Raw genomic sequence first — 26,918 nt, 5'->3', positions numbered from 1 at the left:
GCAAAACATTAGTTTGTCGGCAATGAGACTTAGAAAGTTAACTGCTAATAACCCTGCTAAGGGTTTTACTTTATGTCTTAGGCGTAGGAAAGTTTATATTAAGAACATTTCCATTTAAATCCTGTACGATGTTGCGATGTCCAGTGGAGGTGGAAAGTGAAAGTGAGAGCTTACCTGCATTGGCGCCTGCAAGTAGGTATTGTCCTGATCATCAACACGTATACAACTTCGACGTCGCAGTTCTAGAACAAAATAAAAAAATTAATGTAAGTTCTTTTTTATTACCAACAATGACAATAAAATTAAGACTCTTAGTAAAAAACGATTTATAACAAACAGTATTATATTTAAGTAAGTTATTTGCGTGTTTTTGTACACGTGATCAAAAGTCAATGCATATTGAGGATGCGCTCACGCATTCTTGCACCGGAAATAGATTCCTATCATCGAGTACTTACATTCTTATTCTTTGTTTTATTGAGAATCGTAAAGCAGTTTCAAGAGTTTACAAGTTTTATTTTTAAATATAATATTGAAATGTGCTGCTAAATCTTCTTAATTTAATCTTTATAATAATTGGACACCTTATACAATACTATTTAACTCCTTGTTAGACGAAGCTCATATTATAGCGATAATAAATACATAGAACAATATCCATGTAGGTCAATATCATATCCAGGATGTACTCGTATATTGTGACTGATATGAGTCTTTTGAGTAGGGTTTGAATCCACGGCCCCTATTTCTAGACTAACAAATTATTTTATAATTAAAAGAATATTTTTTCCTTTATTTTCCTTATATAATTTATCTTAACCCTAAAAAAAAAACACCGGACAAGCGCGGGTCGCGCTCGCCCACCGAGGGTTGAAATTCAAGCAAAGCTTAGCCAGAGCCCTTTCGTCTGATACGTCACTTAAACTAGCGACTTTAATATTGATTTTTATCTAGAAATATGAAAAATAATTGCCTTACAATTATTTTATAGGATTTAACCACAAATGTTTAATTATCAGATTTTTTTACTGAACTTGTACTACCTGTAGCCATATTATTTTTTTAAGTAAATTTTGAAATACGTTTTACTCAGAAAATGATGGGGCCATAGATCTGAGTAAATGGTTTTCAACTCGATATCTCCATGCGTTTCTGAGATAAATGCTTTAATAGATAGACATACAGAAATTTACTAAAATTATATATATTTAAGATAAAATTAAAATCTACCTGTTTCCATCCTCAATTCTTCACACGAAGAATTTGGTGTAAGTGATATAACACTGCCTGGCGTCAAACTAGCTGAGTCCCTCGGTTCTGGGTTGGGAAGGGAACCCGGACTAGAGCCAGCTAAGGCAACAGCTCCTACCATAGCACCTGCTGCTACTGCTGCAGCACCTCCTATAGTAGCTGGTGGCCATTGAGCTTTCTCCCATCTGAAAATTATTTATAGACTAGAACTAGGTCCTACGTATGTTATAATAGATTATATTTAACGTTCACCATTTAGGTAAAATTTGGGAACATTAGTTACGGCAGTGTAAGCGATGAAAGTTTAATTTTAAATTACCTGAAATGCTTATGAACACAAAGTTAAACAATTGTTGATAAAGCTTCAAAGTCGATGAGTGATGGTGTCTTAAGAGAAAAAAGAATTGCCCATTATTATATTTTGTTATGTACCTACTGGTATCCTCAAGCAATTCTTCCGGTCCACTCTTAAATTACGTAACATTTAGAGACTTTGTATGCTGAAAAGCGGAAGCTAACGCAATGACCATTTAATAATATAACGTCAATCATTTAATAACATAAACAAAAACTACATAGTAATGACACCTTATAACACTGTTTACCTTCCCAAAATGTATTACAAGTAAATATCTTTAAGCATGTTATTTATTAAAATATAGAATTTCAATAAAAACCTTACTTGAAAGCTGCTTTCACTCTTGTCCAATTAGAAACCTTCGATTTCTCGACTTCTTTTGAAAAAATACCATCAGACCTTCTTCTGAGAGGTGTCCCAGGAGCTACATCACTTTCTTCTCCACCAGCTGATCTTGATCTCTGTTTCCTCAATAGGGAACCACCAAACCTAGAATGAGACTTCCATCTAGATCCAGTTCTTTTCATACTTCTACCCCCAATAACAACAGCATCAAAAATTGCTTGGCCATATTCACACTCAAATTCTGCGTCCAACGCTTCATTGATAAGTTCTAACTCTTTAGCTTCATCTTTCAATCTTTCATTCTCTTGGTCGATTTTTTTGTGTGCGTTATGAAGTCGTTTTAAATGATTAACATCCCGTAACTTTCTAAGAAGTCTCGCATTATGATCTTTTAAAGTTACAAATTGATCTAGTAGCTCAAGTAACTTGTCAAGTTGGTCTAAAGCTTCTAATGTATCTTTTGTACGTGACGCTAGATCTCTACCGCGTCTAGATATTGGATCGTCTTGATTTTGTAATCTTTGTAGCATATTTTCGCATAGTGCTTCTGGGTCTGTTGTATCTCCGTCTTGGATATTCCATGGCTCGTAGGATGTGGGCCCAGCTGTGTAAGGAGAAGACCCTTCTGCATCAGATGGCGTTTGAGAGGATTTTACCGATAAAGTTGCAGGGGGTTCCCCTCTACGTCTCTTATGTAAAGAGGTGCCTGTAGGAGGTAGTTCTGATAAATCTTTTGATTCTTTTCTCTCAGATACACGAGGCTTCTCTTCTTTAATCTGAATACTATCAATTACATCACTGTTCTCTTTTGCTGATGTCATATTGAATTATAAATACTATCTCGGTTAAAGCAAATTGGATATCTAAAATAATGAAAATATGCTCAATTTCATCATAAGTTAAAATCGATCATTAAACTTTAGAAGGAATGCATCTCTTGTGTAGACATAAAAGTTATGTTATGTTAGATCAACATCTCTCTTTTATCACGACTACTAAACATTCAATATAATTATTTTATTCGCACCATATTCACTTAAATCGCTAGACTCAAATATATTTCTAGACACGCTGACATTCTTATATTACACTAATAATATTAGAAACACATTACACTACTATACTATACACCATTTAACCTTGTTTAGATACTTCGAAGTTAATCTTTACAATTTATAACTTTAAACAAATATTTAATATTTATTATATTAATTATTTTCTTGAATGATTTAAATAGTTTAATTCATTAATTATATCCGCCCAGTGCGCGGGCGCATCTCGGAAGGCGGGCGGGCGCGAACTGCTACGGAAATACACGAGCGATTCCGAATTATTTTTATCTTACACTTTCTTAAGATTGCGTTAAAGAAAAATAGATCTTATCATTATACAAATAAGAGCTTTTCTGACAATTGAAATGACTATAGTAAAAGCGCTTTTTTACGGTCGAAACCGAATTCCCATTAACCTATATTTTAAATAAATTAACAGTTTATGTCACACTACCTTGTAAGTTAAGAATTGACTTTTTTACAGGAAATTCTGTAAGAGTACTTCCGATGACGTCATACACAAACTAAAAAGTAATATTTTGACTCAAAAATTGGGTTACTTGTATTATGCGTCCGTATATTTTACAAAGTTAAAAAAAATAGTTTTTAATTTAATCTTTTAAGGGTTTGGGAAAGAGAAGCGCGGTTTATGCTGGGTGATAAAACCATCTATAGTTGGCTGGTTTAAGGGTTTTGTACCAACAGCTTAAAAAAAAGAATTGTAAAACATGACCTCCTTTTTTTCAAATAATTTACTGGCCATAAAAATATATTTGATAGAAATGGAAAAAACAAATTATAGATTTATTTGAACACAGAAATTCATGTTGTCATGTTATAGTTTGTGAATTTTTAGGCTTTGTTTTTTCAAAATTCTTTTACTTTTGATATTTTACAATCAGTTAGTTATTTAGACAAGCATCGGTAAGTATATTTTAATCATCTTACGAGTAAATATGTAAGTACTTTGTGTCCATATCATACGTGTAGATATATATTTATATAATATCTATAAGGCATAAAGTTACTTACTCAAGAAACACTTTATTTTTACGCACTAATAGTTGAACTTTCCAATTACATGTTTCTTTCTCAGAATATAATGATATTTCATACTTCTAACTTCTTTTTTACTCTTGATTTTCCAAAAAATAATAACTAGTGGTCACTTGAGCTCTACAAAGTTCCTGTCTGCAAAATGTCTACATCGTAGATTTTTTACTGTGGACTGTGGGTACTCTGTTTGTTTTAGTCACCTTGCAGTTTTTGTATATGATACAGACACAGACAAAATTCCACAGTGTATTCTTGGTTTGCCAATTCCAAAATTTAAAATATCAGTAAAAAAATTCTGACAAGTAAAGCTGTTCAAGAGTATTTAGAGGACAAACATGTATGGAATTAATGTCTATTGAATGTAATGCAGGATAGCTGCCAGCTAATGTAATAGATTGTACCATTGATTTTGAAAAGAGCAACTGTTGAGTTTCTTGCCGGCTCTTCTCAGCAGAACTGCCTTCCGAACCGGTGGTAGCTTTTTGTTCATATGTTCATTCGACGATTCAAAAGTGCTTATTATAAGTTTATTTGAATAAAGAATATTTTGAATTTGAATAAAAGATGAGGTCAGGTTCTATTAGGTATAGAAAATTATATATACTCGTCGTTGTTACTCTCATTTTTTCAGCAAATAAACAAGTGCAGTTTTTTTCAATTTCACGCTGTAGCAGGGTAGGCAGTGGAGCCTTTGTTCCTCACTCATAGATATATTGAATGTTGAGTTGCAGAACTTACGTCGCAATTCTCAGAGTGAGGATTGAACCCACAAACATCGCGATTATTATCAAATACAGACATGACATTTTAACTCGAAGGTGTGAATATAAATGTATTTCTCTAGATGGGATGATTTAAACACGGATATACAGACACCTTCGGCATGGAGCCCGATGAGAGGATAAACGAAGAACTAGTGTCGTTTATGCGCAAGCGCAGCGAGACGGGCGCGCCGGAGTACACCGCGAATATCAAAACTTATTTGAATCTTAAGCGAAAGTTAGTAAAATTAGGTAGCAGGTAGAAACAATAAATGGTCACACTACACTCCATCAATAGCTTGAGTAGCGCAACCTAACGCCGCGTTTACCTTTGATAGAGAGGTGAAATCGAAATAATTTAGTGACAATTATTTCTCTTAAAGTGGAGTACTTTGATAAAAATAATGTTCAGTGACATCTTGCGTCATCTAGTGTATACTGTCCTAAGTGACAGATAACAGTAAAACAGTGTTGGAGCGCCAGATTTATATCATATATCTATCCATAAACAAGTCAGCTCACGCTCTATCCCGCACACGGGTCGGTACGTAGAGGGAACCTTTCATTTTGACGCTTTTTTCTTTACTATACTTCTAATTTTCTAAACGACAACATCGCTTATAATATAGCAAGGCGAAGAATTTTTAAATTAATTAAATATAATCGATGGTTGATAGTTATAGTTATATAGGTATAGGTATCAGGTCTAACCAACGAAGACGCAAAAGACCGTGCAAAGTGGAGTAGGTTGAGTAGGAAGGCAGACTCTGGTAATAGCCAGGATTGATGCCAAGAAGAAGAAGAAGGTATTAAGTGTTTAATTAATCATGTTGTTTTACGACGCAGGCAGCGCCGGGCTGCAGCGGCACGACGTCACGCCCACAGCAATCACAATGACACGAAGACTATCGAAAATACGTAAGTATGGATATAATTCGCTTTGGAAAAAATGTTGTACTGAAATTATATGTAAACTAGCAATATAATATGTTTCTTAAACAGTTTTACGAGAGAATCTTCTGGACTTAACGTATTATAAATAGCTTTATATGCTATTATATAATGAATATATTACCTATATTTACTTAATACGCTCTATAGATGTATGATTTTAATTGTTGTGATTTCAGTGATCGTCGGGGAGTTACCGAAGAGAAACTTTCCAAAAAGTGTGTTATTTTGTCATTTTTTTTGTAGCCTTGTACTTTGCAAGCTGTCATCATCAGAGAGGGAGTCATTATTAGGACACTTTGTTCCCCATGTCGCAACCAAGGCCGCGCGAGAGACCTTACCAGAGTGAGAGAATGAAAAATTATTCCCTTGAATGACAATCAAACCCACAGACGACCTCACTTTAAAAAGTATAATATAATAAATCTATTTTCTTATAGCAATGTGTATAACAAAACTCATTGCCATTAAAGTTCCACCAGGCGCAGTGAAAACGACGCACACCAGCCCCGCTCGCGGTCGCGCTCCCGTTCCGAGATACCTGAGGACGCGTGCTGCCAACGGAGACGTAGGCGACGACGCAGGTCACGTCGGGTAAGTGATGTTTACGAGTTTACAAGTGAGGTTTTTTGTGTTTGGTTCATATAAAAGAATTCCCATTTGTAAGTTATAGTCTGTTTGGATCAATACTAATGATTTATTGGTTTTCCTAAAGGTTAAATCGCATATACTGTGCTATATGCGTGGGATATGGCGAATGAAAAAAAAAACAAGAAACATTCTTTGCTATTTTCTTAGCGCATCTCACGTTAAATCAAAAATCGATCCTCAGATTTTATTTTAACTTTTTAGATATTTACGGTTTTTTAAATACTGTTTTGTTTTATGGACTAGAATAGAAATTATGGTCATGTATTAAATGTGCCTATCTGTCCAGCGGCTGTCGTGGCGCAGCGCCGCAATGGTTGTAAGATCAATCCCGAGTCTAGAATTTAGGCGGGATACAAAGACTTTCCTTGCTATATGCGTGATACTGAAAAAAGAAACTAATAATTTCATTTATTTAAAAGCGCTGTAGATCTCGTCGTCGTCGTCGCCGTCGTTGTCGGCGCCGCAGTCGAAGACGACGAAGGAGCTGTAGTCGTCGGAGACGCCGACGAAGTTGTCGACGAAGGAGGCGTCGTTGTCGCCGTCGCCGTCGCCGTTGTAGATAATCTTTACACTTTTTTAACTAAAATATGGCAAATTTGTTTTGTACCCATTTTTTTATAAATTTAAATTAACCCGAATTATAATTTATGGGTTGTTCATTGGTTTTGTATTCTTTTTGCTGTTTTAGTAAAACTTATTTTAAATTATTTTGCTTTTTTATTTAATAGAATGATAAGATCGTGGGCACATTTTTTTTTGTAGTTTCACACTAAATCCCGCATATATCCTTAAGTAGGCAGAGGAGACCTGAAACATATGTTAAGACAACACTGTTCCCATTAAGATTCCGTTCCCCATTTTACTATAAATTCAAAATTTTAGGCATGCCGTTGTATTGAGTGGAGGAACTCGTCGCCGCGCTTTGCCTCTAGAGTGAAGAAGTGAAAATTTTTAATATTTCATTTCCTCGAGCACGCTTGTGGCCCTGCTCCACGAATGACCTCAATACAACAAGCAAGATAGGACTCGGTCTATGCCAATAATATACAAGGTAATATTCGTATTTTCCGAAATCCTCTGAAAATTAATTAACAATAAAAAAAATGTAAAAAAATATATATATTTCAATTTAAATAAATAACTAAGATTGAGCAATTAGTTTCATTTGAGATCAAACATTCACCATTATTTGTTCTAGATTCTTTCTTCTTATATCTGGTACAGTGGTTTTAGGGTGTGGTCTTCCTATAGGTAGTAGAAGTTCGAGTCTTTCGTTGGGGGGTCTTGAGAAGAGGTCCCTTAAACGACTGTTACAGTTGAGGGGGGTAGATGTTAATGCTACAAGGCCGCAGTACTGAAAAAAAATAAAAAAAATACGTATTTGATTATACAGAGTGTTTTTGTCAGCACCACTTTAAATGAAACCACAGTTTTAAATTAAATTTCAAAAAAAGACAAAATATTATTAAATAATAAAATTATCGTTCTAAAATAAGCGCCATTTGTTAAGGACGAGAAAAGAAAAGGAAACGGAAAGAAAATGGGAACGAAGTGTCTTAACATTACGTTCCCTCTGCCTTTCCTCCTGTGTGCTGTGGATACAGCGTAAAACTGATTTAATTTGATGAAATTTTTAACTTTATGTATAAAGTAATGAGAAAAAGAAGGTTCTTTTATTCATGTATGCGTAAATCGAGCCTGTATGCTACGACGCGACGTCGACAATAATTAACAGCAGAAAGTCATGTAATAAATCGTAAGTACCTACATATATAGACAAGATGTTTATTGCGTTGTTTTTCATTTTAAAAGTTATATAAAATGTATGTTTTTATGTCTGTCTGTATATATTTTTCTTCAGTTTCACGCTGTATCCCGTACGTAGCAGGACAGGCTGAGGGAACCTAGGAAAATAGTGTTCATTCTCTACGTTTAAGTAATTACGTATTAAGACACTTTGTTCTCCACTATCCACCAAATTCGTCAAGCATTGTGTTTTGAGTGAAGGAACTTAACGCCGCGCTTTGCCTCGTGCTTAAGTGACAATATTTAATATTTCACTCTCCCGAGTGGGAATTGCACCCACAATCGTCGCATTTACAATGTCTCGAAGATTGCGGAAAGTGGGGAAAAGTAGTATCTTGTATATCATCTCATATAACATAATAATCCTGAAAATGAACATGCCAGTCATGGCGTATAGGCACAAGCGTGCCTATACCTGGTAACGAGACGAAACGCAGCGTCCAGTTCCTCCGCTCATTGCGCAATGCCCCTAGAGTAGGTTCCTATGTTCTCTCTTCTTACCTTGCAATGTGCAAAATATAGCATGGAGCTAGAATAATTACCTGAACAGCAGCTAAAAGAAAACCAGCAGCGATTGCAACACTAATTTCATTATAATAATGCATTCGTTTCTTCCCATCATTCCTCCAAGAATAACTTTGTCGGAACATCAAAATGATCGCTGGCGCTTCAGAGAGATATGGCTTAATATAATTGGTTGAAAAGGGTTTTAGATCCACCACCCATTGTCGAGACATTCTTCTAGAATAATTAAGTTCTTCTTCTTCTTCTACTATGGTTCTTATAGCTGATTTGGTTTCTGGATCTTGGACTACTACGAACGTCCAAGGTTCTGTGTGCGCTCCGGATGGAGATGTTCCTTGGAAGAGAATTTATAATTGATATTAATTTTAAAATATTTAGTAACGAGAAAATACATAGAAATTTCCCCCAAATGGTAATCGAAGCCGTAACTTTAAAAACTGCGTCACTACGACGTTATAAAACACACTTATATTAATTATAATAAAAAAAATTCACAAGCTATCATTAACTATCAACTCATACTTCATAATTATAAAGGATGCGCAAAAACAAAACATATGTACGTAACATAAAAATGGAATAGCATTTTTATATAGTAACAACTACAATACAACGTACTAATACAACTGTTAAACCGGTTCTATAGAAATAAAGTAAGCACTTTATTTCTGTATGCAAGTACACTTCTTTAACTTCACGAGATATACAATATATATAGATATACAGTGCATAGAGATAAAACACTTTGTTCCCCACTTCATATAAAAATGACCCCGAGTAGCAATCGAACTTCAAACTACGCTACGCCCCACGATATCCCCGCAGTGATGTAGTTAGTTATATGAATGGCGCTTTATTTTATTGTATTTATTTATCGTATTTCCGAGTAGTTTAATGACATATGGAATAGCAGAACCCAACGCTCTGCTATATGTCGTACCAAACCGTTGACCGTTGTTCTCATTAGGATACTTCCGTTCATCACCAACTGCCGAATTCTGGAGGCTTTACACGGGAGCGGCGGAACTCTACGCCACGCTTTGTCTCGTAACAGGGGTAAAGAATTATTGACTAATTAATTTCCTTAAATGGGAATCGAACCCACAAACTGTCGCGATAACAATCGCACGCTTGTGCCTCTGCGTCACGACTGGCCTCAAATTAGTTTTAACATCCCTCGTGGGTATTAAAATCTGTGTACAACCAGAACAGGCCGATACCTGCAATCCTATCTGCGTCACAATGACGTCATTGATAATTTAGTATAAAAAAATTATAACAACAAACGAGTAAAGGTATCTTCTCAGAAATATGTTTGTACGAGCAAAAAATCTCCATAGCAACTAAAAAATATAAATATTTAATGAAATGTTAACGTGTTAAACAATAACAACTAATACTAGAGGCCAGTCGTGGTGTTGAGGCACACGCGGCTGACTGCGGCTGTAAGCGTGAAACGTAGTGGGTTCGATTCCCACATTCCGATCGTTCGATTCCCCATTTCGATTTTTCATTTCGTTGTTAGAAATTATTTATAATTAAATTATTTTCATTTCCCTGCTTTGGTCAATAAAAAGATGAAGTCCGTTGCTCAGCACATAATGTCCTGAAAATTTGGCAGAGCATGGGAAACAGAGAGTCTTAACTCTAGCTTCCCTAATTAAATATATAAATACTTAGTAACGTTTATACGCCATTAGCTTGGGGACATTTTTGATGAAATGCCATGGTTATAAATTTAAAAGGACATTTATGGAAAATCTTATACACTGATATTAAAAAAGACAAGAAATCGATTTCTGCCACTTGTTACACTTATACTGTGTCGTAGATATACAAAACACCTGGATCGAATCCTATACGTGAGTAAGTTATGCCAAACGTAAACTATCCGAATCATCAATAAGTACTCTATAAAGTAATTCATCTATTACTCTTAATGATGATAAATTAAATGTATTACTAAATTGGTCTTTGATGATTTTTTTTCAGCTTCACTCTGTATCCCATACATTGCCGGGTAGGCAGAGGGAACCTGGGAACCTAGTGTTAAGATATTCCGTTTCCATTAAGACACTTCCGTCTTTGCGCCGAATTCTGGAGGCATTGCGTAATGATAAACACCAGTTTACCAGTCTTCGCCAAAAATCAAGTTATAATTACCTGCAGTTTTAACAATATTCTCTAACACCTCCTGAGGTATAGGTTCCGTACTAAAGTTCCGAACTGTTCTCCTTTTAGCCATCAGATTGTAATACTCTCTTGACCTCTCCAGAATGTCCTCCGTTGTCCTCTTTATAGGTCTATAAGGGATGTGAGGAGTGTCTTCTGATATGGCTGAGATGAGAAAATCTGGATCGTCATCGTCTTCTGGGTGCTCTTTCTCTGTAATTAAACAATAACTTACGAACTTGAGCTTAATGCTGTTAAGGCTCTTACAACGCACGGGGGTAGGGAAGAGGGGAACGTCGTCGTCGATCGTATTTTATATACGCTACAAATATAAATCTATGAACGTTACAAAATATTTTTATTTATTAAGTTAAACTTTCTGAATTTAAAGAAAGGAAGGAGGGAAGAAAATAAAACTAGGAAAAAGGAAATTAAAATTATCCATCTCCAGGTAGAGTGACGTTAGTGATCCTTTCCTTTCGGTCGCCTTTGACAGCCAAAACAAGTGCCAGCCAGTGACTCGACTCCTCCTTACATACCCTCTATGATCATCGTTTTTTAGAATATTATATACCCATACAGGTGGTAGTATTATATACATATATTTTTTACAAATTTAAAACTTTAAATTTAAAATTATATGGTAAAGTTCATAGTATTAAAACAGTTGTTCAGTGGGTACCTAGTGTACTTTTAAATTGAACCATTTATCTAATAAGTGTCATTTGTATCTTCTAATGCAATACTAAGTAGGTCAGGTTATCAAATGCCAGTATTATTAATAGGAAGTTTTATTTATACCGTGACTTTGCTCGGGGTCGACGAATAATTAATGTTTATATTATATTTATTGTTTTTACTTACTTATCTATAAATATATTTACGACATACTTGTAGGAAAACGAGGCGATTGTGGGTTCGATTCACACTCGAGGAAATCACGGTGTCTATTCAAAATATGATTCCTGAATAATTAACATTTAGCACATATTAAATATCCATTATGCACACATACATATTAAATATTTAATATCATTATTATACACAAAGATGTTATAATCCTATATCTTATAAAACAAAGTCGCTTTTTGTGTCTGTCTAAACTTTCTAACTCTTCTTCTTCTAAACCATCCAACGGATTTTTATGCGGTTTTCATCATTAGGTCGAGTATTTCTCAGGGAAGGTTTATATATAGTTTATTATTTGTACATTCTTATGTAAATTAACATAAATGAGATAAATGTGTCTAAACTCCTACCCGTTGAGACACTTTCGCGCATGCGCTGCTTTAATGGTAAGTACTACATGAAAATAATGTACTGGAGTATTGTTCCTCTTAACAAGATCTACAAAAAAGTCCGCGACAGCATATTTTTATCTTTTAAGGATAACGTTTAGTGATCATATTTCTGTCTAAAAATAGTAATTTCAATACATTTTTTATTGTGAGGGATATTTTTCCATAATGGTATTAATCCTTATCCTTTAAAATACTTTATTAATTTTCTACGTTAAACGAAGATAAAATTTGCTTTTTACACTATTTCGAAATTGCGAATAGTTTTAGAGAAAAACGCATTTAATTGTTCACACATCACGCCGTTGACTCATCAGCTGTGCCGACTCAAGTTTTACTTATCCCTTACTCTCAGCATATAAATAAGTATATTAGTTACGTTGGCCATTTAATGTAGATCAAAACTGTCTTTTACTGTTTTTTCATTTTAATAAGTACTTTAGAAGTTGTTACAATATCAAAACATCCTTGCTGCGGAACGCGCCCCGCGACGTTTTGCTTGTACAAGCGCGTCATGAGCAGTCATCGGTGGTTCAGTGGTAGAATGCTCGCCTGCCACGCGGGCGGCCCGGGTTCGATTCCCGGCCCATGCATTCTATTTAATTTTCCTCACAGGCAGCCACGTAGTGCTTGCTTTTCATCAGGGACAGAATACCCTCTTCAGCATTAACCACAAGCTCGAAAAAAAACCCGCCCGCTATAGAGGCATAGCAACGAAGATTTAGATGCGTTTGCACGTATTGAATAATTGGAGTTGAATGTATTATTTGAGCGCGATATATTTGGTTTCATATTTTTTGTAGTAGTTATTAGTAGGTAGGCTTTTGTTTTTAATTTCTTCCTTTTAAAAATAGTCATTTAAATATATTTTAATAAGTACTTGAAACGATTAGTAGCACAGATTTAAAATTACGGTACCTACTAAAAAATCCTTGCTGTGTAAAACAATTGTAAAATCCTTATTGAAACTACGAAAATGCGGGTTGCATTAGGGTTTAATTAATTTTCACATTATCTTAAGTGCTTTGCAAACATACATTATATGAATAATCCAGTAGTAAAAGCGGGCGAAGCCGCAAGGGGGTCGCTAGTTCTATTATATTTCTATTTTTTTTTTATATAACAAACTCAACATAATTATTAAGTGAAAATGTAGATCAACACTTTTGTTAACTATCTAATCTTTTTAAAGCAATTCTCGTTATTTGGTGTACTGAATGTACCCTTATCGCTAACTATTAGAAGTAGAATAACGTGATAGGCTACCGTCACTTTGACTGAGTAATGATAAAAAAATATTTATACTACAATGCATTACAAAATAAACAATTTATCTATACAAAACCCCTATGAATTGGGATAACATTTTGGATTTGAACTGGCAACCTCTTTTGACATAATAAGCTTTTATTTGTAGCTTTGCCAGTCTCAAATGGAAAAATAAAGAGTTGTAGCTCACGTATATTTTGATGAATTTTGATGATGATGATGATGATGATGGTACCTCTGCCTACCCTGCTATAGGTATGCGGGATACAACGTGGAGCTGAAAAGAGGTCACAAATGGCCTCGAATCTGCAAATAAAAACCACTGTAACTTCTATGATGTTCCCGATGTTCCCGATTATTTATACAATTTATATGAATATCGCCTTCATTTCTTTCAAAATAGCGAATATAATGGCATAACTTTTATTTAGCAATAATAAATTACAAGTGTATTTACGGTATGGATTGTGCACAGTAAATTTGTATTGCAAAATTAAGAATCTAAATTAAAATTTTCATACAGGCCTTGATATATTTTTTAACGTAAACGTATTTATAGAAATTTTAAATTTCAAAGAATGTGATGGTTTATTATTCTCATCTCTCCGCTCTGGTCTGGTAGACAAGAGGGGCGTTCATTTCCGTCACTCAAAACACTATTTTTTAATTAATTGGGCGATATGTATGATACATCAACCACAACAGAAAAAAAATCATTTAGGTCGCTTTTATTATAAAGATTTTATATTTTTATGACAATGTTAAGTACAGTTTCAACCTATTATCAAGGTGATATTTATGTATCTATAATTTATTTATAATTGAGTAACACAACCTTGCAAATTATTTTATAACTCTTACTATGAATCAATTTAAGAAGAAACTCATTTACATATCCGATATGCAGGAATTTTGTTTAATATTTTTGTCTTTTTTTATCATTTATCCTAGGTACTTCTTCTTATCCTTCCTTCTAATATTATTGCTTCACTCTTTTCTCAGCTTCTTGTTCGAAAAACCAGGTCAAGTTATCATGACTATTGTAAATTATATCAATATTTTTTTTGTTTCATGGTGTACCCATTTGGCAGGTTACGCATGATAACCTAGTATCAACACTCACCGTTCTCTGCTTTACGCTGATATTCAAAAAAATGCTTGTTATATTGCCGCACTTTATCTTGCAGAGCATGCAAGCGAAAATTATTTATGATCCCTAGTTAGGACTGCACCCACCATCATTGCGTTCTATAGTCAGACGTTGTTTCGCTGCGCCGCGATGCACGATGGTCTCGTAAATATTACGTAGTTTCCAATAAACGTTACGACAAAAAAAATTACACTTTACCTAGACTTAAACGATTGGATTTGAACCTTTAACAATAGAGCTTTCAGCACAGTTATAATTCAACTGTGCTGAAAGTATTTTATTAATATAATAATATCTATATAAATAAAAACCAGATGAATAGAGCAATTGTGGAAAAATACAAAAATAAATTATTGATATATTGAGACAATAAAACTTACAACTTACGTAATAATATCTTTTAAACAGCTGTCCTTTTAAAAAAATATTTAAAGAAAAAGGAAAACTTAGTCAAGTCAGATCCGTTTACCGACTCGTTTTTTCAAAGAAGAAGAGGTTCTGTTTATATTTCTCCATTATTGTGGACCGATTTAAATTTTTTTTATTTCAAAAAGTGTACTTTTTACCAAATGGGACTAATGGGAAAAAGTACCAAGAAGACCAAGTCATAATCTGGTGATGGAATCCATAGGAAATCGAGGAAATCCCTCAAATGTTATAGTACGTATATATGTTATATACGTAGTATGTGTTTCATATAATTTCTTACAATAATCATATATTTACTTCTTATATTCATCACTCGATGACATTACTGACCTGGTGATGATGGTAGGAGATACAACTCCTCATCGCTTAGAACTTACGGGATCATCTTTTAGGGATATAATATATTGTGTAGGTACTATAGATGAATAAACGTGTCGCACTTAGTATAGCATTTCATAAACAATAATATAAGCATAATTTATAATTATGTTATCTTTATTGACCTGTTCATCCAGTGATGAATTGTGTAAAGTTGGGGGTCGTTGGTTCAAACTCTATTTAGGCCATACATTAGTGTCGTGCCATTATATATAATTAGTTTTGTCTTAATTTTATATTTTTTCACACCTGTTCCCATATATTGCGAGATACGATATTTAAATACTCATTTCTCAAATTGAGTGGAGAAATGAAAATAAATTAAATTATAAACATTTCTCCACATGGGAATCGAATCGACAACCATCAAGCTTATCGTTGGGTACTTACACTTATAATTTATTTTGCAAATATAAAGTAATATTTTAGATAGTATAAACCAAAGCCATTCCCTCCCAACGATGGACGCGTAAATCATAAAAACTAAGCGACTGATTTAAAAATCGTTTTCACTAAAAGGCTAAGTAATTCAAAAATATGGCTAATTTTTATGTATAATCCTTGCATATTTATATTGCATATTATTGTATTAGACACTTACTGCAGCTTCACACTATAACTTGTTTATAGCAGGGTGCCGAGGGAACCTCAACGATGCGCTTTGCCTTGTTAACTAAGTGAGAAAAAAAAATTAAATCATTTCCACGAATGCGAATCGAACTCATAACCGTCGTGATCCCAGGCGAATCCGCGTCTAACACGTTAATAATAATTGTAAATTAGGTTTAAAAGTTACTTTACAAGCATTGCGTTACGCAAAATTTCTAATTCGAAAGTAACGTATAATGGAACAGTTACGAAAATACCAAAAATACGCAAGACAGCGCACATCTACCTGGCAACATTAACTCGCAAAAATCGTTATCATTATAAATTTATCTGATTAGGGAGACGTTGATTTATAAAAATAAATCGCAAAACAAAATATCAGATTTGGTACTATCAAGAATAACACATTTATTTTTAGCAACAATTCTATTTCCATTTCGTCCCAATCTTTTCTTAGAACAACACTATAATTACCAAAGTTTAAAATGAAAAAAATATACCAAAAATATCACAACTTCACCTTGAAGTGCTTGTACCTCTTTAAATACTAATTCGATTTTAATAAAACATAGCATAGGGCCTCCGCGATGAATAGTTTCCGATTTAAAAAAAATCCGCACTCAAATTGGTTTATTAATTCAAGACCTACGGTGCCATAGACACCCAGGCAAGCAGATAAGTGAAACTTATAACACCCGTATAAATAGATAGATAATTCCTCAATTTTACTAATAGACTATAAAAATATTACGTTTTTGCTATTTACCTAGCGGTGTCACAGGTCATTCATTTTATTTTGAAGAATACCAGCATTGTACCAATTTGGGAATTAAGTAGTATAGATTTTACTACTCATATTTTTTGGAAAGCATTGATAATTAAAATTATATATTAAAAAAGGATATTTATTAAATAGCATTTTACAATTACAAATAATAAAAAAATCAACTATGCCTGCTATGACGAATGAGCGTAAGTAAATATCATAAGCTTGAGTCACAGTAAAAATGACAGTAATGTTTTTTATCATAAACTATTACATTACAGAAGTATATTCTCTTATGTATAATTTACCTTTACTACTATCGAAAGTCGCGAATTTCTTTTTAGCGCCGATTCTATTTTGATTCCGCTCCAATCTATTCTTGTGGAATATTGTGAACACGACGAAGAACACAATCATTACTGTATAAACTATGAAACAATTACTTTCTAACAGCCAGACTGTAAAAGATATGACATTCATTTTATTTCAATCAAAATTAATTTCCCGCGCGATTTGACGTTTTATTTTTTTTCTTTAGTCACACACAAGCAACAGGTACGCGCGCACGCAGCCAACTAAGTTTGTTGACATTTACATAGTCTATGTTTGTAATTATGTACATTCATACATTGTATTTGTGTTGTATCAGCACGAAACTAATGGGCGCTGCTTAATCGATTTTGTTTTTTTATTTATTAATATTAGATTTCGTATTTGGTTTCGTTCGTTATTTTTAAGTACTGTATTGAAATTTTGGCAAAAATATTACGGTTTTAAAAAATAATTATCTTTTAGTTATTAGTTATAAGTCTATAGATTATACTTTCAACGGTTCCTAGGTAAAGTATAGAATGTGAAAAATTGTAAATTTATTTTATTACTGTTCTTAATTTTTGCTTGATTGCTTTAATGAACAACCCATTTTTTTAAATTTTGAAAAATAAAACCATTAAAACTACAATCCTTAGTAGTTCAAAAGATCTAAAAGAAAGTTATCTGAATTTTTACAATTTCGCTACATTATCTAGGGACTATCAATTTATTTTTCGTGAAATTATTAATAATTAATAAAATATTTGCTGTAGCTTATAAGTTATAACACAAGCACCAACTAATGTTAATAATTAACTTTTAATGTTATTGCCGCTTATGCTATGATGCAATATATTTTATGATTTTAAAATGATTGCAATATTATAAAAATATTTATATTACATTTTCTTGAGTTAATAGCGTTAATATTAGGTTGTATATATTTGTAATTATATAAATTTGGAAACCAATAAAAATGGACAAATTTGTTTGATTCTTTTACCTTCGAAATAAAATAAACTGTATATAAGCGGTTGCTTTTTGCCGCCTAATTATCCTGCAAAAATTTCCTGATATCCGCATAAGTAACCTCCATAACTTTCTTTATCTTCTAGTGAAAGTCCCACAAAAATCGATTCAGCTGTTCCGGAGATGAGCTCGAACAAATAGGAAACAGACGGACAGACAAAAAATAATAAAATCGTTTGTTTGAAATTATATTCACCCGAAAAAACATAATAATTTTGAAATTATAGAGAGTCACTTAAATTATTTATTTATATGTATAGATGATTTCAACATACCAACAAAAATCATACGCAAAATTACAGCATAGATAAAACATCAAGTTGCCCACTTGCCGTGCGTGTGGCGCGACCTTGATTTTATTGCAGACGAAAAAAAACTCATGACTAAAGAGTCTAACGGCGGAAGGTGTTATCCTATCGTCATTTTATTTTTCAAATGAAATTTACTGGAGTTTTATGTTTATTGTCTGTGAATTAACTTTCCTTATTATGGCTATGCGTGGAAAGGATGTGATCGTGGGTTTGTTCAAGAGAGAGAGCCTAGTGTTAAGACACTGTTACTATTTAGGACTGGTGCTATTTAGGGCTAGTTATAGGCGATCGAACATAAGAATAATTTTTAAATTCGAATCCGTAGTTCCTGACATTAGCGTGTTCAACATAACAAACTATTTACCTTAATATTATTAGTATAGAACTATACAAATATCATATTAAGAAATCTATCACCTTTAAATGCTTATTTTATATTCCAAACAAGAGCCATAGCAGTATTTCGCACATATAAAAAGGAACTCGTGCGCCTTGACCGATTGACTTGATGAATGGCGGTAGGTTGAAAAAATACTCCTTTTTTAGTTTTACGCTGTATCCCGCACATAGCAGGGTAGGTAGAGGGAACCTAAACCCATTCTCGAGTGGAAATCGGACCCACAACCATCGCGACGTCCTCTACAAATAGGTATGTATTTAAAAATATTTTTAACCACTCAGTTGTATTGGGCTTATTGAATTAATATAGAATGAACACACACATCAAAGTTCATTATTGTTTCAAAACAATAGAAAGACTATCTTAACGCATACTTGAGCAACGTATCAACCATTGCGTTATCTTAGTAACCCAGTTAGAATTAGAATGTTTATTTTATTCTTTTTATGGCTTGTAGGGCAAGTCAAGACACTTCAGTCTCTACTTTCCACGTCAGTTCGGCGTCTTGCCAGAGTAGAGAAATAAAAATAATTCATTCACCCCGAATGAAATCGAACTCAGAACCATTGTTTACAGTCTAGCGCTGTCCCACTACACTACGCGATGGCTTCTCAGTATTTTTATATAAAAAAATAAATGTTAAAAGTATAAATATTTTTCTACATAGGAAATATAGTTAAACTTTCTAATTGAGAATTTACTTTTTTAAAAATAAAATACTAATTAAAATTAAAACTATTTAATACGTCTGATCGATTTGGAGATCACAACAATATTAATTCTTAAAGTTAAAAGTATTTGTATTACAAAAGTTATAATGTATTGCGACATTTAACATGAATTTTACGAAACAATAAAAGTGCTTACAACAATAATGGGAATACTCCGGTGGTCTCGCTGAGCCAGCGGAATAATCTCGCTTAACCTAATACTGAGGGTTTGGGTGAGTGCATAACTCCTCCCTCCCCAAGTGCGAAATTATCGGGTTGTTCATTTTTAATAACTTTCCGATGATTTCGCGAACAATTTATATGTAAGATTTTAGAACGAAAAACATAAAGTAAAAATGAGAGTATACATAAAAGAAATAAAAATATAAAGATGTAAATTAAAATTTCACTGACTCTAGGATGTCTTTCACTATTAATGATTTCACTATCACTGAAAACACTTTGCTTTAGTACCGCTGACATATATTTTACTTCATCCAAATTGATTCCTCTCATATTGAGTACGCGTGTACTGGATAATACAGGGGCTCTAGCCATAGGCAGCTGTGGCAAAACTAAATCTTGCTTGGTTCCCACAGGATCACTCTGTATGAGGTTGACATGACTACGAATCTTTATATTCTTTACCTCAACATTACATGGTTCGTCTAAGGTCATAACATAAGTCCCAATAATAGAATACTTATTGACATCCCCATTACAGGTTTGAGTTAGGGTGTTTCTAAATTTTGAAAATAGTATCCAACTTGTAGATGTGATTCTTTGGACCCTTATATTCTCTATGTCAATCTCTCTTTGTTCACATTGTGTTAAGTTATCTTCGAATTTTAAGAGCTGCTCGATACAAGTTATCTCAGGATAAAGAGTTTGATGATCTTCGTTACACAAGAATTGTTCTCCAGCAGCAAGTGACCGGCATGGTTTTAGAATCGGTAAGTATTTCGTACCCTTTGCCAAGAGGTAGGGATATTTAGGAATAATGGAAAATGTTTTATTTTCTGATTTACGAAAAATAGGTAAGGAATATAATTTATAATAATTATAAGTAATGTTATCCGTAATTGGAATCTCCATTATAAACGTAATCTGGTTTTGCTTAATATATGATTTAATAATGATTGTTTCCTCTAGTTTTACCAAATTTTCCGCACTCGGCGTATATAATAAATTTTGTTTGAGATATTAAAACTAAATGTTGTAATAGTTCAGTAGAATTAATGATACTTTGATGTAATATGGATATTTTACTGAAAGCTAATGCAGTCTCTATTTCTCCTAACTTAATGAATATAGTACGAAAGTTACTTACGAACAAATTAAAAAGACTTACTATATATGTGGTATACACTAAATGATTATCCTTAGAAACTAACTCCTTGATCATAGATTCAACAATTTTCAAACGCTCATTTAATACAAAAGAATTTTGATTCAAAACTTCAGTAGTATTTATAAAACTCTAATTTTTTCGGCTAAGTGTTTATATAATACTTTTAAACGTTTTGCATGATCTTTAACCAATTGCTGTATGTATTGCTTCTCTAAATCTATATCAAATAAACTACTTGAATCAGTATGACCAAATACTACTTCGAAAGGGGTTAGACCTGTGACAGAATGGATAGAACTATTATAGGCAATAATGGAATACATCATCACTGATGCTGCATCCGTGCATTTCTCTTCGTATTTCGCGCATCTATAAATTTCATTAATAGTAGAATGTAAACGCTCAATCAATCCCACTGAATTAGAGTTGTTAGGGGAGCCGATATGGATTTCGATTTTATGTAAACTCAAAAATTCTTTCATTAATTCATTATTAAATTCGCTACCAGGATCGGAACTAATCTTTTTAGGGGTACCATAAAATGAAAAATATTTCATAAGTGCACGAACTACTTCCGCGGTTGATCTATTATCTATTGAAATGGCTTGACCCAATTTACTAAATGCATCTATAATAGTCAAATAGTAATTTCCTTCTATCTGAAAAAGATCAATGAATAATTCTTGAAACGGGGCGTCTTGTGTTTGAGTCAACTGTAAAACAGGTTTAAAAGGTTTTCTATCGTATTTCATTTTACAGCATGTTTCACAAGCGTTAATAATGGCTGAAATGGTTTCTTGCATATTGTGCCAAAAATAATTCCTACGTATACTTGCTAGAGTTTCCTTAATACCGCGGTGACATGTTTTACCTTGGTGATGTTTTAATACGATAGCTTTTTGTTCTTTTTCATTTTCTATAAAAATTACTCGCTCTGTACATTCGAATAATAGAACGGTATCCTTCCTAAATAATTCTATGACAATACTAGTAAACTGTTTCCGATGTTCATTATTTTCAAAATAAATGAAATACTTGGTTTTTGGTTTAATATACTCCTTTAAAAATTGTTTAACTAAATCTCTATTATAAGTGGGTAAAAATACTTCTAACACCTTTTGCTTTTCACGTGAAAGATCGCGAACTTGTATATCATTCTTAAACCATGTATATACTAGAATTTGATTAGGCTTTGTGTCTATTGCTTCGTGCAATATTGGTATACCTGACGATTCTATGATATTAGCGGAATGAACTGTGTCTGTTTTGGATGTTTCAGACGGTGACCTAACCGGATAGTCACATGTCCTAGGTGAACTCGGCACTGATAAAGTTTCGGAATCGGAAAGGGTTATAGGTTTTTCTCTAGAACTACATTCTGATATAGACATTGTACTAGAGTCATTGCGTTGCCGTAGCCCTTTCTCTTTCTTATCAAAATTTACTATCATAGAGTCTTTTTCATCGTCTGAATGTGTGGCATTTACTCTAATTCTTGACAAAGCGTCCGCATTTAAATTTTGTTTTTCCTTTTTATAAACTATTTCGTAATCGTAGTCCTGAAGTCGAAGGCGCCAACGAGTAAGTTTACTACTTGTATCTTTTTGTGAGTTCAGCCATGATAAAGGCTTATGATCGGTGTATATCATGAATTTCTTACCATAAAGATATGGCCTAAAATGTTTTATAGCCCAAACAATAGCAAGACATTCGCGTTCTATTGTACTATATCGAGATTCCGTGTCACTTAAGGTACGACTAGCATACGCGATTGGTTTATCGCTACCAATGGGACCCTGGGATAGAACTGCTCCTAACGCGACATTAGAAGCATCAGTAGTCAAAATAAAAGTTTTATCAAAATCAGGATACTGCAAGAGGGGTGCATTTGTTAAAAGTTCCTTACATTTGTTGAATGCATCCATATAATTTTTATCTAAGACAACTTTATTTCGTTTTTTTAAGCAAGACGTTAATGGTTTTGTAACATGAGCAAAATCTTTAATGAACCGCCTATAATATCCAGTGAGACCTAAAAACGATTTTATTTCAGTTGTCGTCTTGGGTATTGGGTAATTTAATACGGCAGTAATTTTATCGTCATTTGGTTTAAGACCGTCTTTTGTTATTGTATGTCCAAGGTAAATTACTTCTTTTCGTAGAAATTCCGATTTATCTAGTTGGATTTTTAAATTCGTCTGTCTAAGTCGGTCAAAAATGGTTTTTAATTTTTGAATATGTTCATCTAGGCTAGCTGAAAATATAATGACATCATCTAAATAGACCATACAATGTATTCCCTGTAACCCTCTTAATATACTATCCATAGCCCTTTGGAATGTTGCTGGGGCTGTTTTTAAGCCAAACGGCATTCTAAGGAATTCATAATGGCCATGTTGCGTGCTAAAAGCCGTTTTCTTTATGTCTTGCTCGTCTACCTCTATCTGATGGTAACCGCTTGCCAAGTCAAGCGTAGTGAAGTATAAGCTTTTGCCAAGTTTGTCCAGTAGGTCAGTAATATTAGGTAGTGGGTAACGATCGTCAACAGTCACTTCATTAAGACGTCGATAATCGACTACCATACGCCATTTTACTAAACCTGATGCATCACGCTTTTTGGGAACTAAATGAACAGGTGCATTCCACGGGGAATGTGATTCTCTTATTACATTATCTTGGAGTAATTTTTCAACTTGTCTATTAATTTCGTCTGCTTGCGCAGGAGCTTGCCTATATGGTCTTATAAAAATAGGATCTTCACTCTTAGTACGGATTTTATGTTTAACTTCGTTGGTAAAACTTAAGGGTAGTTCATCACAATAAAATATATCCCTATATTCGTGACATAATTCTAGTATTCGTTCAGTTTCGTTAGTGTGGTCTAATCTAAGTTTTTTTAAATTTTGTTTCAATATTTCGTCGGTGTCAGTCATTGTTTCGTTATTATTTTGTATGAAGTTACATTCTGAAATATTAATACTCGATGTTTTAAACGCTTTGCTAATAGTCAAAGTCATAGGTCTATCTAAAGTGTTTTGAATTATTGTTGATGCATATCCATTAATACAATTTACTAATGCAGAAGGCATTCGTATACCAGGTGTAAACTCTTTAAATTCAATTACTGCTTCACCCGTGTGTAAATCAGTAGGGATCTTTACTCGTTGTTCACACCGAGGTTGTAAATGAACGAGATAATTCAAATTATTAATTATAGGAATGTCAGTGGTCTTAGTTCTCAGTAATAAATGTTTGAGGTCAATAATTGCGTCCAATTGTTTAAGTAAATCGTTTCCAATAAGTCCGTCATAGCGTTCATCTACATCATATAAATGAAATTTATGATAATCTGTAGTATTAAAAGTCGGAAATAAGGGAATTTCAATAATTTCTTTGTGTAGGCTAGAAGCATGTGTGCTAATAACTTTAAAAGGTTCATATTTAATAAAATTATGAAAATATTGGTAAGCAATACGGGGGCTAATAAACGAGCGAGTGCTGCCAGTATCAATCATTAATTTTGCATTAATTTCTGGAATAAAAATATGAGGTAATTTAAGATTCGGGTCACAATTTAATTCTATGATTTCTTCTTTTGCGAGGCTTCTGTTTGAAAATTTTCCTCGGCTGGTGGAGTTACAATATAATTGTCTATTTCGTCAATAGGTGCATAAGGCACGTCCTCAACATACGGTTCGTAATTCATATAGTCATAAGGATCATAATCGTAGTAATAGTCGTATTCCAAATTTTCATTTTGTAAATCAGTTTCATTTAACCTAAAACCTTGTTGCGCTATTTGAGGTCGCGGGGGTGCCGTTCTCATAGATATGTCAGTTGATTCTAAGCGGTTATTCTGAGGTGGTCTTTGACCAAACTGTTGTGGTGTCATAGTAGGATTTTGGGGATGCTTATACCCAAATTGCGGATTTTGGGGTGGCCTATACCCGAATTGTGGATTTTGGGGAGGCCTATACCCGAATTGTGGATTTTGGGGAGGCCTATATCCGAATTGTGGATTTTGGGGAGGCCTATACCCGAACGGTTGAGGCTTTAGTAATGTTTGCTGCGGTTTATATTCAAATTTTGGTTGTTGTGTAAATTGAGGTCTAATAGTATGGATTCCAAAATTAAATTTTTGCTGAGGGGTAAGATTATTTTGTGTAAATGACGACCCTGTGACGTTAGGTGTTGGCCTCGGGGCCGTTGAATTATTAAGAATGCGATTACGAAGTTGATATTGTTCATGAAAATTAACCTCCTCTAAAACTATTGATAGAGCTTGTTCTAATGTACTAGGTGATTTAAGTCTCACAATACGCACCATATTTTCTGGTAAATTATAGAGAAAAACATTTAAGGCTGTGTGGTTATAAATAGCAATTTTCGCATTTTTAACTTCTTCATCTGCCGATAAATTTACTTTAGATATTAACAGGGACCGAATATTTTGTATTCTGTTACAAAACTCTAAATAACTTTCCCCTGATTTAATTTTACATGATTCGAGAGAAATTTTTATACATTTTTCGCTACGAGGGTCACCAAAATGTTGTTCCAATAATTCTTTTAACTCAGGCCACGTTTCTATATCCTCACGTTCAGATAACAACGCGTCGGCATCATCTATTAATCTACTAGTTATAGCATGTAAAACATAAATATTCTGCTGCTGATGACCACGAAATTTATTTATAATGTACTCACATTTTCTAAAAAATAAATTTAATATTCTTTTGTCGCCACCGAAAAGAGGAATTAGTCGTAACATTTCATTGGGTATTGGTACTACGGTATTTGACGCTAAAGGAATTTCTCGCGATTGTTCCATTTTGTAGAGTAAAAATTAATAGAGAGCTCTGAAGTTTCAAATCAATTACAATTATTTTTAACTAATTTAACACACACAAAAATATAAAATATATCAAAAACACACATAACAATTATGTATATAAAATAGCACACAGTAAATTAAAAATATAAAAATAGTAGGAAAATAAAACACAATAAAATAATAATAATTATTTTTTTTTTTTATTTTATTTCATAATACATAAAAACAATTACGATCGATTTTTAGATCATTAATTATTTTATATATATTTTTCTTTAATTACTAAAATATTTTAATAATATTACTTCTAGACGAAGTTAGTCTATGGAGATACTTTTCTTAGAACTACAGGTTTAATAGAGTTTTATATTAAAACCAGATACGTTATAATGCGAGACGTTCAATCCCAAAATAACGCCACTTATATTTATTGTAAATCTCAAATAGAATGTGGGAATATAAGAAAAAGGAAGGCAAAGAGTTTTACTCACCGACCGATCGCTGATCCCATCTTCTTGTTCAACTTATTTCTTTGGTTCGTGGATAGCCTAAGTCTATTCGCACTGTACTCGCGATTTTTGGGCGAATTTGGACACCCAAATCTACAAGACACGCAGACCTTTGATAGACTATCCTACCGGCTGCGCCAGTTAAACTTTCTAATTGAGAATTTACTTTTTTAAAAATAAAATACTAATTTAAATTAAAACTATTTAATACGTCTGATCGATTTGGAGATCACAACAATATTAATTCTTAAAGTTAAAAGTATTTGTATTACAAAAGTTATAATGTATTGCGACATTTAACATGAATTTTACGAAACAATAAAAGTGCTTACAACAATAATGGGAATACTCCGGTGGTCTCGCTGAGCCAGCGGAATAATCTCGCTTAACCTAATACTGAGGGTTTGGGTGAGTGCATAACTATATAGTATTTGACTTATTAACCAAAATATTTATATTAATGAACAAGAAAACTTTAATTTAAATACCAGTAAGAATTAGAAAAAATAATCACAAACGCCTATCAAAAACACTTGGCAAAGTTGAAAAATTATTACTTTGCGGACAAGATTTTTGTATCCGATATTATTTATTTATACGAATAACATAGAATGACAGAATATTGTTTGTTGACT

At 33.3% G+C, this 26,918-nt stretch overlaps 3 protein-coding genes across 5 annotated transcripts in view; all 3 read right to left on the bottom strand.

Moving 5' to 3' along the window:
- LOC146540183 (uncharacterized) overlaps positions 1-3,244 on the bottom strand; it is a 28,321-nt gene extending 25,077 nt beyond the window's left edge. For both annotated transcript variants that reach the window (XM_085207699.1, XM_085207700.1), the window contains exons 1-3: positions 1,934-3,244; positions 1,231-1,436; positions 175-242 (exon numbers count right to left, since the gene is read on the bottom strand). In XM_085207699.1, the coding sequence (XP_085063825.1) occupies positions 175-242; positions 1,231-1,436; positions 1,934-2,775 (1,116 nt within the window). In that variant the 5' untranslated portion in view covers positions 2,776-3,244. The remainder of the gene's footprint in view (positions 1-174; positions 243-1,230; positions 1,437-1,933) is intronic.
- A 3,878-nt stretch (positions 3,245-7,122) lies between these two features.
- Positions 7,123-17,411, bottom strand: Iyd (Iodotyrosine deiodinase). Of its 2 annotated transcripts, XM_085207835.1 has the most exons (5): positions 17,136-17,411; positions 10,920-11,141; positions 8,774-9,090; positions 7,609-7,779; positions 7,123-7,232 (listed from the first exon to the last, which is right to left on the bottom strand). In XM_085207835.1, exons 1-5 carry the CDS (start codon positions 17,305-17,307, stop codon positions 7,143-7,145), a joined length of 972 nt encoding a protein of 323 aa, XP_085063961.1. In that variant the 5' UTR covers positions 17,308-17,411; the 3' UTR covers positions 7,123-7,142. The 2 variants fall into 2 exon arrangements, with proteins under 2 accessions (XP_085063961.1, XP_085063962.1); XM_085207836.1 differs by lacking the exon at positions 7,123-7,232 and having other exon boundaries at positions 7,526-7,779.
- A 7,109-nt stretch (positions 17,412-24,520) lies between these two features.
- LOC146540181 (uncharacterized) lies at positions 24,521-25,841 on the bottom strand. The gene has a single exon (XM_085207814.1). It carries the CDS (start codon positions 25,769-25,771, stop codon positions 24,521-24,523), a length of 1,251 nt encoding a protein of 416 aa, XP_085063940.1. The 5' UTR covers positions 25,772-25,841.
- Positions 25,842-26,918: the final 1,077 nt, after the last annotated feature.

Source organism: Heliconius melpomene, chromosome 3, assembly GCF_056956725.1.
Source record: "Heliconius melpomene rosina isolate 202511_hmr_F chromosome 3, ASM5695672v1, whole genome shotgun sequence".
Taxonomy (NCBI): domain Eukaryota; kingdom Metazoa; phylum Arthropoda; class Insecta; order Lepidoptera; family Nymphalidae; genus Heliconius; species Heliconius melpomene.
Note: the sequence above shows the minus strand (reverse complement) of the source record. Positions and strands in the feature narration are given on the sequence as shown.